Source organism: Calonectris borealis, chromosome 2 (genome assembly GCF_964195595.1).
Source record: "Calonectris borealis chromosome 2, bCalBor7.hap1.2, whole genome shotgun sequence".
Classification (NCBI taxonomy): domain Eukaryota; kingdom Metazoa; phylum Chordata; class Aves; order Procellariiformes; family Procellariidae; genus Calonectris; species Calonectris borealis.
This window is the reverse complement of record NC_134313.1, coordinates 168,306,961-168,320,747: the sequence shown is the minus strand read 5'-3', so window position 1 is coordinate 168,320,747 and position 13,787 is coordinate 168,306,961. Positions and strand designations below refer to the sequence as shown.

At 54.3% G+C, this 13,787-nt stretch overlaps 2 protein-coding genes across 6 annotated transcripts in view; both read left to right on the top strand.

Annotated features, from left to right (window-relative positions):
- The window catches only part of GUK1 (guanylate kinase 1), a 40,937-nt gene extending 36,666 nt beyond the window's left edge, over positions 1-4,271 (top strand). For all 5 annotated transcript variants that reach the window (XM_075144355.1, XM_075144353.1, XM_075144358.1 and 2 more), the window contains exons 5-8: positions 2,080-2,218; positions 3,163-3,247; positions 3,565-3,650; positions 4,094-4,271. In XM_075144355.1, coding sequence (XP_075000456.1) covers positions 2,080-2,218; positions 3,163-3,247; positions 3,565-3,650; positions 4,094-4,129 — 346 coding nt within the window. In that variant the 3' untranslated portion in view covers positions 4,130-4,271. The remainder of the gene's footprint in view (positions 1-2,079; positions 2,219-3,162; positions 3,248-3,564; positions 3,651-4,093) is intronic.
- A 6,090-nt stretch (positions 4,272-10,361) lies between these two features.
- GJC2 (gap junction protein gamma 2) overlaps positions 10,362-13,787 on the top strand; it is a 34,975-nt gene continuing 31,549 nt past the window's right edge. Inside the window, exon 1 of the mRNA XM_075144343.1 lies at positions 10,362-12,107. The gene's annotated coding sequence lies outside the window, so the exon portion shown is untranslated. The remainder of the gene's footprint in view (positions 12,108-13,787) is intronic.

The window sequence follows — 13,787 nt, the reverse complement described above, 5'->3', positions numbered from 1 at the left end:
ATGCTTATCGGAGTAGTTGAAGTTTTCGCCAATCCTTTCTGCTCCCTAAATCTCATCAGCTAACAATAATGAATAACTAAAAATTAATGGCTTAATTTAAAGAGCCCTGAAAGGGCCCTGCCTGTGGGATAGCACTGAGTTCTGCCCACAGAAGCCAGAATTTCTTTGAAGCCACCTTAAATTAGAGGCTGAAATCAGAGTGCAGGCATGGGATCTCTTTCTCGGGGCTCTGAGAGCTGCTGGCTCTTTGTAGATCGGTTGTAGCAGGAGTTAGTTGATACCTGGTGATACCGGATGAAGCCTGCGCCTTTCACAAGGCAAACCAAGCCATTTTGGGGAGCTTTTGTGGATTTGCGGTGCTCGGATAGGGGCTCTTGCTGCTGCCCACCCGGGTAAGGTAGCAAACCTCTGTATTTGTATAGAGCACAGTGCTGGTCTCGCAGCTTCGCTTCAGCTTTATCCTTCCTGTTGGGGTTTGTGACCTGTCTTGTGGGACTCCCGGGTCAGGAGGAAAGTCACCAGCCACCTCCATCCTCCTGCGTGACCCCACCGCGGCAGTGTCTCCGCGGGCAGCAGACCCTGCTGCACTGACCAGACCAGCTGCGGGACCCCAAGGCTGCCTGTCTGCCTGCTCTTCCTCACCGTCCGGCGTGAGGAGCTCGTGGCATCGCTGTGTCAGGCTGCTCCTTTGCTCATCGGTGGTCGCTGGGACTTTTCTGGGCTTGCAGGCTCCTAGAGGTCTTTACAGCTTTCCCCGTCTCGGCTCTGCTCTGCGTTCCTCCGAGAGGCACCTTCTGCTCGCGCTGCCTCTGTCCTTTCCGGCTGCGTTTGCAGGGGAGCTGTCGTGAAGCTGCGGTACCCGTGGGTTCAGGACTCTCCGTCTGTGCTGTCGCATCTTCCTCTGCACGCCCTCCCAACAGCAGTGCTGTGGTCACGAGCAGCTGCTGCCTGACACCCGTGGGTGCTTTGCCTTCGTGCCAGCGAAGACCCTGTCTTCTCCAGCTGGCACAGCCAGGAGCGTGGCTGGTGAGAGCTGTGGGAGAAGGGCTGGGGGTCCCGAATCCTGTTTCGCTGGAGCTGTGACTTCCTTTTCCTGGGGCGTAGGACAACACAGAAGCATTTGTTTAAGGGAGTCTGTTTTCCTGCATCAGGGAGCAAACCCTGATGGTGCAGGGAGACGGGGTGAGGTCCAAAGAGGTGCCCTGGGTAGGGGCAGGGAATCAAGCAAGTTGGAGGCTGGCTGTAGGGCAGCGTTTTCTCTTAATCTCTGCTTCCATTCCATGACCTCCTGTCTTCACAACCTCAAAACCTGCAGTGCCACCTCTGAGCTCCTGGCAGGGCTTCTCTCCGCACTGTCCATCATGCCACGGAGCCCTGGCTTGAAGGAGAACCTGTGCCCGGCACTGTGCAAATACTGACTGAAAAACCTCCCACGAGGGCTGCTGCCCAGTAACTAGTCCAGGTACCTCCCGTGCATCAGGAGAGGGTTGGCGTTGCTGCTTTTCAAGGGAGAATTGTAGGTGTTCAGGAACAACTCGAGGCAATTCCCCTCTGTTGGGGAAGAGATACCGTCTTTAACAACATGGAAGAACCACCACTTAAAAAATATTTTCTTAATTGTGCATCTTGCGACCCAGGCAGGAGCATCCATCTCCATCAAGCATTCTTCAGGAGAGCACATGGGTACAGACATTGGTGGATCTCTGGAAAAGGAAAGTTCTCGGTGTTTTTGCTCTTTGGTGAAGGTTGCTCCTGTGTTTGTTGAAGGCAGGAGCTTTACGGACCATACCTGATCCACACTGCTTAAGGGGTAGTCGCACATTATCCATTTCCACACCTTCCATCGTGGCTTTGCCAGCCTCTCTAGCAGGAGGCAGCAGGTCCCTCCTCCACCCCAGGGACCCAGAGGACGCTTGGGGAAAGAGAAACTGTTTAGCAAGAGCAGAGCAGGCGCTCTCTTCTCTCCTGCCACAATTTGGGCCCTGTGACGTGAAGACCTGCTGCTGGAGGGGGACACACCAAAGCCCCGCTGCTAGGGCTTGGATGCTCTGACCCCTTCCTTCTTTGCTCTGTCCCCAGTAAAGGTGCAGTGCAGGCTGTTCAGGCCCAGAACCAGATCTGCGTCCTCGACATCGACATCCAGGGCGTGAAGAACATCAAGAGGACAGACCTGAACCCCATCTACATCTCCGTGCAGCCTCCGTCCATAGACATCTTGGTGAGCGACCGCCTTCCTTTGCCGTTAGGCAGTTAGAGGTAATCAGCGTCTTGCTCTGAAGCGATGGGGGTTCCCTCCTTGTTGATTCATCTGTACCTTTTTAAGGGCCGTAGAATAGGGTGGGAGGATGTTTCTGAGCACACTGTTACCTCTGCCCAGTCTAACTCCCCAACCTCTGGCTCCCAGGGATAAATCTTCCTGTGCCCCGTTTTTTGAGTCTCTCCTGTACGGTTTCCACACCTGGGCGTGTTTGCCTGCCGTGGGTTATAGACTCTGTTGCAGCATGGCCAGCCTTTGAAGGCATTACTTGTGCTTATGCTGGGGAGAGACGGAGATTTTTGTGCTGAGACTTGCTTCCAGATATTAAAGTTAAACTGAGGGAGGCTGGTTCTCTGCAGCACTGGAAATCCTATACCCCTCTGGTCTTACGGGACCCTATATAATATCAGTCTGCCTCTGGATGAAGTGAAATTGCTGTTGTGGTTCAGGGAGGGATGCAGACACGCACATGCAACTTGCTGAAGCCACGCAAGGAGCACGTGGCAGAGCAGCCCGTGACCCTTGGCTCTCCCCTCTTGCTCTCCGTAGATCAGGCAGTCTGTGTTTCTCATGGAGTTTGTGGAGGAGGGAGCCAACAGCACCAGATACCAGAGCCCAGCAGCGAGATTTCACCTCCCAGCAGTACCTGCAAAAAAAAAAAAATATACAGGGGGAGGGGAAAGAGACTGGGAACCTGAGCGCTGGGTAGGAGATCTTGAGCCCAAACCCAGCTTGGCCACTGGTTTGCTCTGGGCTGTGAATGAGGCCCCTCACCCTTTGCAGAGTTTATCTCACGTGCCCGCAGTAGCAAATGGCAGACAGCATTGGCTTGTGGGGTGGGTGGTGGTTTCTGCGTGGATCATTTGGAACACGCATTTCTTTAATACGTTTGTCACTGGATTTAGGAAAAAAGACTACGTGACCGAAAGACTGAGACAGAAGAAAGTTTACTGAAGCGTTTGACTGCAGCCCGCGTAGATTTGGAACTTAGTAAGTCCAGGGGCCTTCGAGTGATGTGTGCAGGGAGAGGGGATGCGTTGGTGATTTACGAGTTGTCTTTCCCGTGAACATCTGACGTGTTCTCCAAGGAGTGCTGGCAGGGCTTGGACATGAGCGGAGTTTGATCTAAGCACCGTGTTGCATCGTTTCCCACTGCGGTTCTTTGTGGGCGGTTGGCAGAGAAGCGCATTATCGGTGGCCGGAATGATAATATGAAAATGCCACAGGAACTCAGGTCGTGCACGAGAGATGACACAGGGAAGGAACATGTCCTCCTCTAACTCCTCTGTCCTCGTCTCCTTCCCTAGGTAAAGAGCCTGGCTTGTTTGACTTGGTCATTATTAACGACGATTTAGAAAAAGCCTATTCCGAATTGAAGGAGATGCTCCTGGAGGTGAGTTGTTCAGGGCTTTTCTGCCTCGTTTCCCGGGCATGACCTCTAGGCTGAGCAGGCGAGGGTCTGCCTACAGCCAGCCGCAGAAATGTGACCTCATGCCCACCCTTGATCTATTTTGAGCTGCCGAGTGACATAGTTGAGCACAGATCGCGTATGAGTGATGACAGATCAGTGCCCTAAGAGTGGGAAACGGATCCAGTGCGATACCAGGTTAGGGGCAAAATAAACATACATCCCTGGACAGTATGGAAGGGGCGTGCTGTTTCTGAAGTCAAACCTTGCCTTGTCCCTAAAGGCTCGTGCATAAACTCTGGGCTTGGTCCTGTGATGCTGTGGACCTGGTCTGAGGAGATGATCGCTCGTGGTCTCCAGAGCTGTGAAACTACGAGTTGTTCCCGAAGAGAGGCAGATGCTCAGTTGTTTTCGTGATCTCCTTGCAGGAAATCAAGAAGACCCAAGAATCCAGGAATTCCTGAGCTGAGCCGGCTTGGACGTTTTAACTTTGCACTTCATTCCTGAAGCACGTCACACCATTTTATTCCGAGAGACATTCCCTTTAGGCTGATCCTCCTCCCAAGTTACTCTAGGATGTTTCTATTAAAAGGAAAGAAAAAGAAACCCGCTCACGCTTGTGTTTCTGTTCGCCACACGCTCGGCGTGGGCTCTCCCAGGTTGGTACCTCAGGCGGATGCTTCGGAAGCGATCGCACGGCATCCGCTGCCGCAGGGCAGAGCCGTTCTGCGAGGCTGTAGAGGAGCTGTCTGGGCAGCCGCGGCCCCGGCAGGTGGCTTAGGATCTCACTGCGGTATTTGTGGAGGTACGCGTTGTGCCCCGCTAATGCCACTACGTAGATTGACGTGACCCCCGCTTCCACCTGCGGACAGAAGGGCTCCCATCTTTCCTGGCTCCTGGTATCACACGTGTTGGCATCCTCTTGCTCCCTCCGGTTCCTGCTTCCTTTTGCAGATCTGGCTACGGCTCCTCCAGGCGTTTCCGATCGTCTGTGCCTGCCACCCTCAGCCTCTGCGGTGTTTTGTTGTGTCGCTGTGGCAGAGCAGCACCTCGGCTCGGCTCGGCTGCTCTAACCGCAGCCCCTGTCAGCAGATGGGTGTGTTTAATCAGCCGAGAGAAGGGGGCGGTTGCAGGATATCATCTCTCCGCTGCCCTTTTTTCTGGGGGAAGAGCACTGTGAGCCTCTCCTCCTCTCTGCCATCCTGGCAGCAATCTCGTAATTCACACGTACTCGTTGTTCCACTTGAGTTTAGGTGCAGGGAGATTTTTAGATGCTCTTAGACCTACAAGTTGGGGGGGAAAAAAGATTTCCTTCCCAAGCTGTGCAGCCTTTTTGGATGACATGTTTGCGGGCAGCAATAAATAAATCCCTTTTCCTAGGAGGGAGCCGTTTGATGTAGCCATTGTCCCACGAACTGGTCTCTGGCTTGAGACGTGGAGAGCTTTGCGTGGTGGGGACTGGGAGGACGCTTTGCACTTCACTTCCCCAGCTTTCTTCAGCCTTAATGTTGATGCTTTCACGTCACTTCTGAGCACTTCGGTCCCTCCAGCAGGTCGTATCCTGAGCCTCCTTGGAGGGGTTGGTTCCTCACTGAGCCCCTACATTCAAAGCACCCCAACCTTCGCCAGAGGTAAGCGTGGGAGAGAGACGAGCCACGTTGCATCTGGTACCTCCAGGCGGTTAAACTGGTTTTGGGCTGCAGGGGAGGAACAGTGGCTGCGAACAGGCGTGCGGCACAGCCGCTGGCCGGGTCTCTCGTCCTGGAGGACGCAGGCGGTTTGCGTTTGATCCTTGAGAAATGGCGAGTCCCGCAGAGCTGCCATCCCACGGGTGGTGGCTTCCAGCCGTCTTCTCCCCAAACCGAACCCAGATCAAGCTGGCATCGTGCAGACCACGAACGGCTGGACCGTGCGATGCCAGGCTGTGATATTTTCTCACCGAAATCACGTTTATCAGGGCGTGGTTGTACCTTAAACTCAGCTCTTGGGTTTCATCCTCTTCATATCCCACCTCTCTGGTTTACCCAGCTGCTCTGCTCCCCCACGCCTGCAGTCCCTCTCAATCCAGCTCCATCCTAATTTACCAAGCTCCAGCTTCCACGTTGTGGACACCAGTAAGCAGAACCAGACCTTGGGCAACCCTTTTAGTACCTCGCTTGCATTTAGAAAGATGATTTGATGATTATTTTGCCTCTGTTTGGGTATGTAAATATACCTTTTATAGATTACACTGTGAAATCCTCCTTTCTGTTGTCATGAGTTTTTGTGTTGCGAGGTTCCAGCTTTGGTTAAACGAGCAGGAAAAAATCCTCCCCAAAAATTTTCTGGGGTGTACCTGCTTCACAGCATCTGGCTTTCCCCATCCTGACGGTGTGAGTCGCAGGGGCCAGCCTCTTCCTGCAGTGGTGAGCAACGGACTGTAATTTTTTTTCTGAATCGTGGGGTTTTGTTATGTTTTGAGGGACGCATTTGCAGTGGGGAAACGTCCCCTCTAGATGGCAGAAACGACAGCAGGAAAACGCAGGAGGCCCGCGCTGCGGAGCGACGAAAGGCCGAGGTGCGGGACACGGTGCTGGCCTCAGTCCGGTGGTCTCCGGCCACCGCATGGGACCTGCGGTGCTGTCACCAGATGGAAATGCCCAGCCGCTGCCTGCTCAGCCCTCCTGCCAACCCCCCGCGAGCTGCGCGGCTGCCAGCCCCGAGCCCAGCCTTCGGCTTTCCCTCCGGGAGAGGTGAGCGGTACCCGGGAACGGGAAGGGACGATGCTTCAGCCATACGGCAGCACCGCCAGCGCTTGGAAAAATGGGGGGAAAAAAAAGTCATTTAGATCAATTGTGTCCCCCTTCCCTGCTGGTAACAGAGAGGGAAGTCCTAAATAACCCGCCCTATATCGGGTGACGTGCTTTTAGCGGCTGCCGCTGTGTCTGACGGACCGAAGCGGCGAACGCCTGGATGCCCGGCGCTAATGCGAGGTGATGGGGTGGCCGTCGGGACGGCGATGGGTGGCGGAGGGAGCGGGAGCGGGTTGCTGGAGCCGAGCGGGTGATAGGGCTGTTGCATCTCCCGTGAGTTGTTTTTGGCAGCTGTTGGCTGTGCCCCCCTCCGTGTTTGGTGTTTCGGAGGGGCCGTGCTGCACGTCGAATCTCGTAATGGGGTGGGCAAAGGCACCTGTTGAAATGGGTTTAATTTCTGCCTCCTCGAAATGGGACGTCTGTTTTATTAATTGTATTTGCAAACATAAATACCTTTATGGATCCGAATTTTTGGTACCGGCTCGTTGGGGATGCAGCCATCCCTGCATCCCTCGGGCGGGCAAGGACCATGCTGAGCATCGCGGTTGCGGTGGCCGCAGAATTCGGGGTCCTACACGACGCTCGATGTGGGGCTGGGGATGGGATCGAGGGATCGGACTGTGGCAAAGCCAGGGTACAGGAGTTTCCCTGCCCAGGGGTTTTCTGTGCTTAAAGATGCTGGTCCTGGGGGACCCTAATTCCCACCTAGAAGACCTTCCAGGCAGGAAGGTGCTGAACATACCAACCAACAGGTTTGGGGCATTTTGGGGTGAAGGTGGGTGAGGTGAAGGACAAGAAGAAGCTAATGTCAAATGTGGTTTTATTTAGCTGTCCCAACAGCCATTAAAAACCTCGTCACCTGGCTTGGGTGGGACCACGGGGATGAATTTCAGCCCCCTGAGTGTGGCTGTGACTCCTGCCGCTCCGTCTTGGGGTACCCCCACACGAAAGAATGGGCTTGCTCCTGGGTTGCTCGCAGAAATGTCACAAAAAGGGGTTGTGTGGGTTTTCCCCCCCCCCACTGGTCCATCAGACTGGGATAAAATTGGACAGATTTCAGCTTTTTTCAGCTCTGCGAGATGCTTTGGGAAGTGTGGCAGCACCTCATCCTGCATCCCTGCAGGAGGAGGATGCTGGGGGAGGAAGGCTAATCCCCATGAGAAGGGTGTGTGGGATGATACGAGGAGTCACACCGGCGAAAAGCAGGGATAAAACTTGCCCCGGGGGCTCTCCCTGGCTGGGCTTGAGGGTATTTTGGAGCCAATGCCAAAAAAATAATAAATCCCCATCGCACTTTTGCTTCAGAGCAATAGCTTTGCAGTCTTGCTCTTGTGTTTTTTGCAGAATTTGGGCTGCCCCACCGCTTTTGGGGCAGGACCCGATCACTTTTTTCCCCACCCTCCTGTTCGTTCAAGATTTTTGGCAATAGAAGTACCCCTTCAAGGGGCGAACGTGGGGTCGGTGGCTTTAGATGCAGAGGTGACCTCTGCTCTGACCCAGCGGCACCAAGATGCTGCCTGGGAAGGACATCATGCAGGGATGCATGAGGGCAAGCTGTCCCCGAAGCCAATGCCCAAATCATCCTGGGGGAAGCCAAGAAAGGCTGGAGCCACACTCCAGGATAGCTTCCAGCAGCCAAAATTAGCCCAAAGCCCATCTACCCATGGTTCCTTCCAGCATCACACCCCGCCGCAATGGTCCCACGGTCCAGAGACTTCTCCTAGCTGTGGCTTTTCTTGGCATCTCGTTGCTTTTGGAGACAGCCCTTATTTTCAAGCTTCCTTCCATGCGATTGCAAAAAGGCACCGCAGGACACAACCAGCCTTGGAAATAATTGGGCGGCTGCCGTATAAAATAAGCAACAAGGAAAAAAAAAAAAACAAGTAGGGATAACCGTGGTTTTCTTGCTTGCCTGCCAGCGTCCGGCTCGGTCTGCACGCGTGCTTCCCATCGCATCCCGGGTGCGAAGGTGTGATGGGACGTGCTCGCGTCGGTGCACGGGGACGGCGTGCGATGGGTAGGGTTGTGGCTACAGCGACCCGCGTGCTGTCAGAACTAGTTACCGGGGGAGAAAAACCTTATTGCGAGCCAGCCTGGGCTCCTCGCACGCCTTTAGGACCTTCTGGAGAGGTCATTCACCATGTTCAGGGTTAGTGCTGCCTGGCCCCGGCATGGCTGAGGGCTCTGAGGCCACCAGTTACCAGCTTTTCTGGCAAAAACAAAAAAACCTTTTTTTTTTTCTGCTATATCCAGTGCCTGTATTCCCATCGGTATGCAGCAAACCTCCTCTAGGAAATCCTCCGGCAGCTTGCATGGCCTCAAATAGGAGCCGAGAGCCTTACCGCGGGGGGTTTGGGTTGTTGTCCCTCTCCCTGGGGTCACCCCTCCACAGGGTGGGACCTGCCGGCGTTCCCCAACCCGCTGCGGTGCAAAATCCTCCGGTGTCTCGCGAGCCACGCGAAGCCGGCTGACTTTGTGCTGGAGCGGATGAGGAGCGTGCCCGCGGGAGGGAGGTGGGCTCGGTGGGCCGGGGGTGGCTTTCCCCGGCCGAGGAATCCAGCAGTGCTGGGTTGTGGGCTTTTTTTTAGGGGGCTGCAGCTGAGGTTGGTCTTATGCCGGGTGACGTGGTCCCTACCTGGGGATGCTGATGTCCTTTTTCTGCTCTCCCGCAGGACGGCGAGCTGACCACCACGTGCCGGCTGCTGCTGCCTCGCGCTGAGACCCCAACACCGACAACAGGTAAGTCCCGTAAAACCACAACTGCTAATCAACCCTCGCTGGGGCTAATTGACCCCGGAGACACCCAGCCCGACCCACACCGGCACCCCTCAGCCAAGACATTGCTCCTCCGGGGCTCGTTTTTCCTGACCGCGCTGCTGCTGGAAAGCAAGTCGTGGGGGAGGATGGGGTTTTCTCCCCAGCACAGGGTATTGGGGAGCATCCCGTCGGTATGCGGTGCTCCAAGGAGCTTGTAGGAGTCGTGCCGTCTCCAGCTCCGTGAGGATAAGAGCCGGACCGGGAGCCGGGATGTGCCTGCCTTGCTAGGTGCTGTATTTGGGTCAGCCTCATCGACTGGATGTGCAACTGTGTCATCCCTGGAGAGTGCGGGATGCCGATCCATAAACCCCACCGGCTCCGGACTGGGAGGCACGCGCTGCGAGGAGCACCGGCCAGGGCGAAACACCGGCATCAACACCACGCTCTCCGTTTCTCGAGCTCAGCCCTGCTCCCAGACTCTAAAAATGGGCAAAAAATGGGGAATCCAGTACAGGCTCAGCTTTTTCCGACAACAGCAGCTGTGACTCCGCTTGTCCGGGACGTGGCTCCAGCCCTGTAAATAGCCAGAAGCCATCTGCAATTCAGATTGCGCGCTGCGGCAACTGGTACAACCGGACGCTTGTGAAGTGCGGGACACATCCCCCTCCTGACGCCTGATTTCTCTCTCCCCAGGCACGAAAGGAGGGAGGAACAGGATGTTTTCCCGGCTTTTACTTTCCCCATCCTGGCTGCCAGAGATGCGAGGAAGCAATAAAAAGAAGGGAGGCAGAAAAATGCCCAGGTTGAGCTCAAAGAATTTATATATTTTTAATTTATTGCCCCATAGAAGGGATTATTTTAGTGAACCCACATGGGGAGGAGATCCCTGGGAGCCAGGATGAACGGCGCAGGGAAGGACAGGGTGGCTGTCCCCCTGCCGTCAGCCCCGCAGCAGCCAAGTCCTCAGTCCAGCATTAAGTTGCAGATATTCCCTTGAAGCACCCGGCTTTCTTCTCCCGTTTGCTATCAAGCGAGTCTCGCTGACGGAAAGCAAAGCGCCTACGTGGTGGGCATCCAGGGGTTGGTCCCTAACGCAAAGCCAGCACAGAGGTGATGGGGACTCAGCCCTGCTGGGAAAACTCTCCGAAAAGCCAAGTGCAATGCTCCAGTCCCTCCTGTTACAATCGGCAACGTGCTGACTGGGATATACTGGGTATAGGATGAGGAAAAAAGGGGAGGCTTATTTTTCCTGGTTGGAAGTGCAGGATAATCGAGCTGCATCCCTGCTGGTGGTGGTGGTTCCCACGGATGCCTCCGGGACACGGCGGCGTGGACCGGAGAGAGAAAAGCAACACCCGGATCCAGGTGGAGAGGGGACACTGGTGTCACTGCCCACGCCGGTGGGGTAATCGCCCTCCCTGGGGAGCCACGGCCGGCATCCGTGGGGCGAGAGAGCTTGTCAGGCTGTTCCCTGAGTGAGGAGGATGGTCTCACATGTTTCATCGATTCGGGATCTGATTGCTCATTATTACGGCAGCTTGACCTGCAGAGGCCAGCAAGCCATAACGCCTACAGTCATCTGGGCCAGCACAGACATCCTCGTGGCTTCAAACCCGGGCTGAACACCCCTTCTGCTCCCTCCTCCCAGCCCCGAGCTCCCAAGTCCTGCCTGCACGCCCTGCCCCTGCCAGCATCCCCGGGGAGCAGCCCAGCTCCATCACAGCAGCTTTTCCACATTTAATTTACCTTTATATATATTTTTTTTTTTGAATGCACCACAGTTTTTTTTTTTTTTTGCACCCCATCTGCCCTCTAAAGTGCTGCTGCTCCTTGGGGCCATCAGACTGCAGCTTCATCCCATCGGCTTTAGGACCTACTGCTAACCCGCAGACACCAGGAGCAAAAATCAAGCAGACGGCACCGCTGTGGTAGCACCTCTGGGCTCTTTGCTGTTTTTATTGCTGAAATCCAACCTGCTTGCCCTTGTCCTATCCACAGTGGTCATAGGGAAGAAGTTTCACCGGTTTTCTTGCAGCAGCTCCAGGTGTTTCTAAAGACAGGCAGGATCTTCCTTCATGCCTTATCTTCTCAGCTAGAGCAAACTTGCTGCCTCTCTGGTCCCTGGGTGCCTCTGAGAAGAGTTTGGCTCCGTTTTCTCTCCCCCTTCCCATTTAATAGTTGCATTTATCAGTGGGTCTCCCCTGCTTTTCTCCAACCTGATCAGCTCCAGCTCGGCCTCTCCTCATGCGTCCCATCCTCCAACCCTGACCATCTTGGTGGCCATCACCGGATCCTCTCCAGCTTCTCAGTGTGCTCCTCCACTGGATGCAGCATCCAGATGCAAAGTCCCTGAAGGATCCCTACGAAATACCACCCAGAGCATCTTTCTGGTTTATCAGGGAGCTGTTAACACCCGATCTCAACCCAATCACCTTTATACCCCTGGTGTATTTTACCTAAGAGCCCATTTCCTTCCTCTCTCCTAGGAACTTCACGCCAGGCAATAGCGCAACGCCGTTGGCAAAGCACAACCAAGATCTCCCCTGTCCCTAGGTCTCTTATCCTGCCCTAGGAGGAAAACGAAGTCTCCTGGTCCTCTCCAGCGGTAGGATGAAGCCTTTGGGAGCTTGCAGAGGAGCAGAAGCTTCACCCCGTGCCACCGCACGCAGGAGCCACGGCTCCGGAGGGGACAATGACGGCATTGAGCGCGGGCGCTGAAACGCTGCCGTATTGTGCCTGGCAGAGAGATGCCCGGGAATAATCGCCTCCTCCTTGGCTTTGTTGCAGGGCTGCGGTCGGTCGTGCTGCAGGGCTTTTCCCCCTCCCAAAGGTCTCCGGTTATGCAGTGAAGACCCGCAGCTCAGACGCACCTTTTTTTTCCTGGCTGTGAAAGGTACGGCTCGCCTAATCGCCTCCTTACCGATACGCGACTCCGGGGTATCGCTGATCGGGAGAAAATGTGGATTTGGGGCCAAAAGGATGTTCTGTTCCTCATCCTGGGGGGCCATGTCACACTTTCATTGATCCTTGTAATACATTTTATATATATATAGTATTGTATATGTTATATATAGTATATTTTTTATATATCACATATATAATATATATAAAGTCAACATCGTGAGCCATGAAAATTGTCTTACTACTTTTTACGCCTATTAAAAGTTTTGTATTTAATACGTGCTTAAGCTACAGAAATCCAGCTCCACTCGGGGTCTGGGCAATCCCTTAAAATTTGGATCTGGGGTTTTGCTTGAAACTGTTTTAAACAAGGCTGAATGAGACTTTGCTCCAGGTCCAAAACAGAGCGAGGCTGAGATGTCTTTAGAAGCATATTTAAGGTTGTTTTCAAGCTGGGCACCTACAAAAGGATTTCCCTAAACAGTTTCTGGTGAGGGTGTTTTCCTTATCCAAATTTTGCTCGAAAAGCTCAAATCTGGGCTGAAGGTTCAGCTTGTCACCGTGTCAAGGGCAGCACCAGCTGCAGGAGCAAGTGCTGTGGCGATGCCTCCCTTCTCCCTCCTCCTCCATCCCCGGAGCATCCCACGAGCTAATTTCCTCTTGAAAACCCCTTCTGGGAACGCATCCCCCCCGCACGGTCAGCCGGGCTGTTTCCCAGCTCCTTCCTCCCCGAAAGCAGCTGGAGAGAAGAAACACACTTGAAAAATTAAATAAGAGGATGAAAACTTGGCTGCCCCATCCCAGCTGTGCCGGGGAGCAAGGACATCCCTTCTGTTTAAAACCGGGGAAAAACAAGTTATTTTGAGTAGTTTCACGTGGCGGCTGCTATGGGATGTGCACTGGGTGCCTGCATGATTAGGAGATTGAAGAATCACCAGATTTTAAAGTTTTAGAGCCATCTTCATACTGGGGTTGCAAAGTTTGGGGGGGGTTCCTTTAATTGCAGCGAGCAAAACCTTGCTGATTTGAACCCCTGAAAGCCAAATCTCGCCTCGCAGCACGGGGCCTTTAAGGAAAACATCAATTATTGTGAGATCAGCCATAAAATCATGCGAGCTGGCAACGCGAAGGAACAGATAACAACGTGCCAAAGGTCGCAGCCGCCGGACCGCGGCAATTATTTAATTCCTGCTTGTTGCATTCGAGCGTGGGGTAACATCAGCCCCCCCTCCTCGACTGGAGCCCTGCATGGGGGGGGGGGGGGCAAGACCCTCTGGCTGAGAGCAGGAGGGGCTGGAGGAGGAAGAAAATGTCCTCTCTGTCCCCTTCCAGATGTTCTCCCTTCCAGATGTTATCCGCAGAGCAGGGCGATGCTTCCAGCTGCCCCCCCCCGCCCTGCGAAACCGGGCTGGGAAGGGAGCAAAGGGACGAAGAGGGTCTGGGATGGGGCTGGCAGGGAGCCCCTGGCCACCATAAAATACTAAAAATGTAAAATTTGAGTGACGAGAGCTGCTTTGGGCTGTTCACTTTGAGATAAAAATTGGGGGGGAAAAAGAGGTTTTTTGATGCTGCTGCAGTATCTCGCTGTAGCTGTAAGGACAGGTCGAGTTTGCAGCCGTCTTTCCTTTCTCCTCCACCCTGGTTTGAACAGAAAGGAAAAGAAAACCCAAAC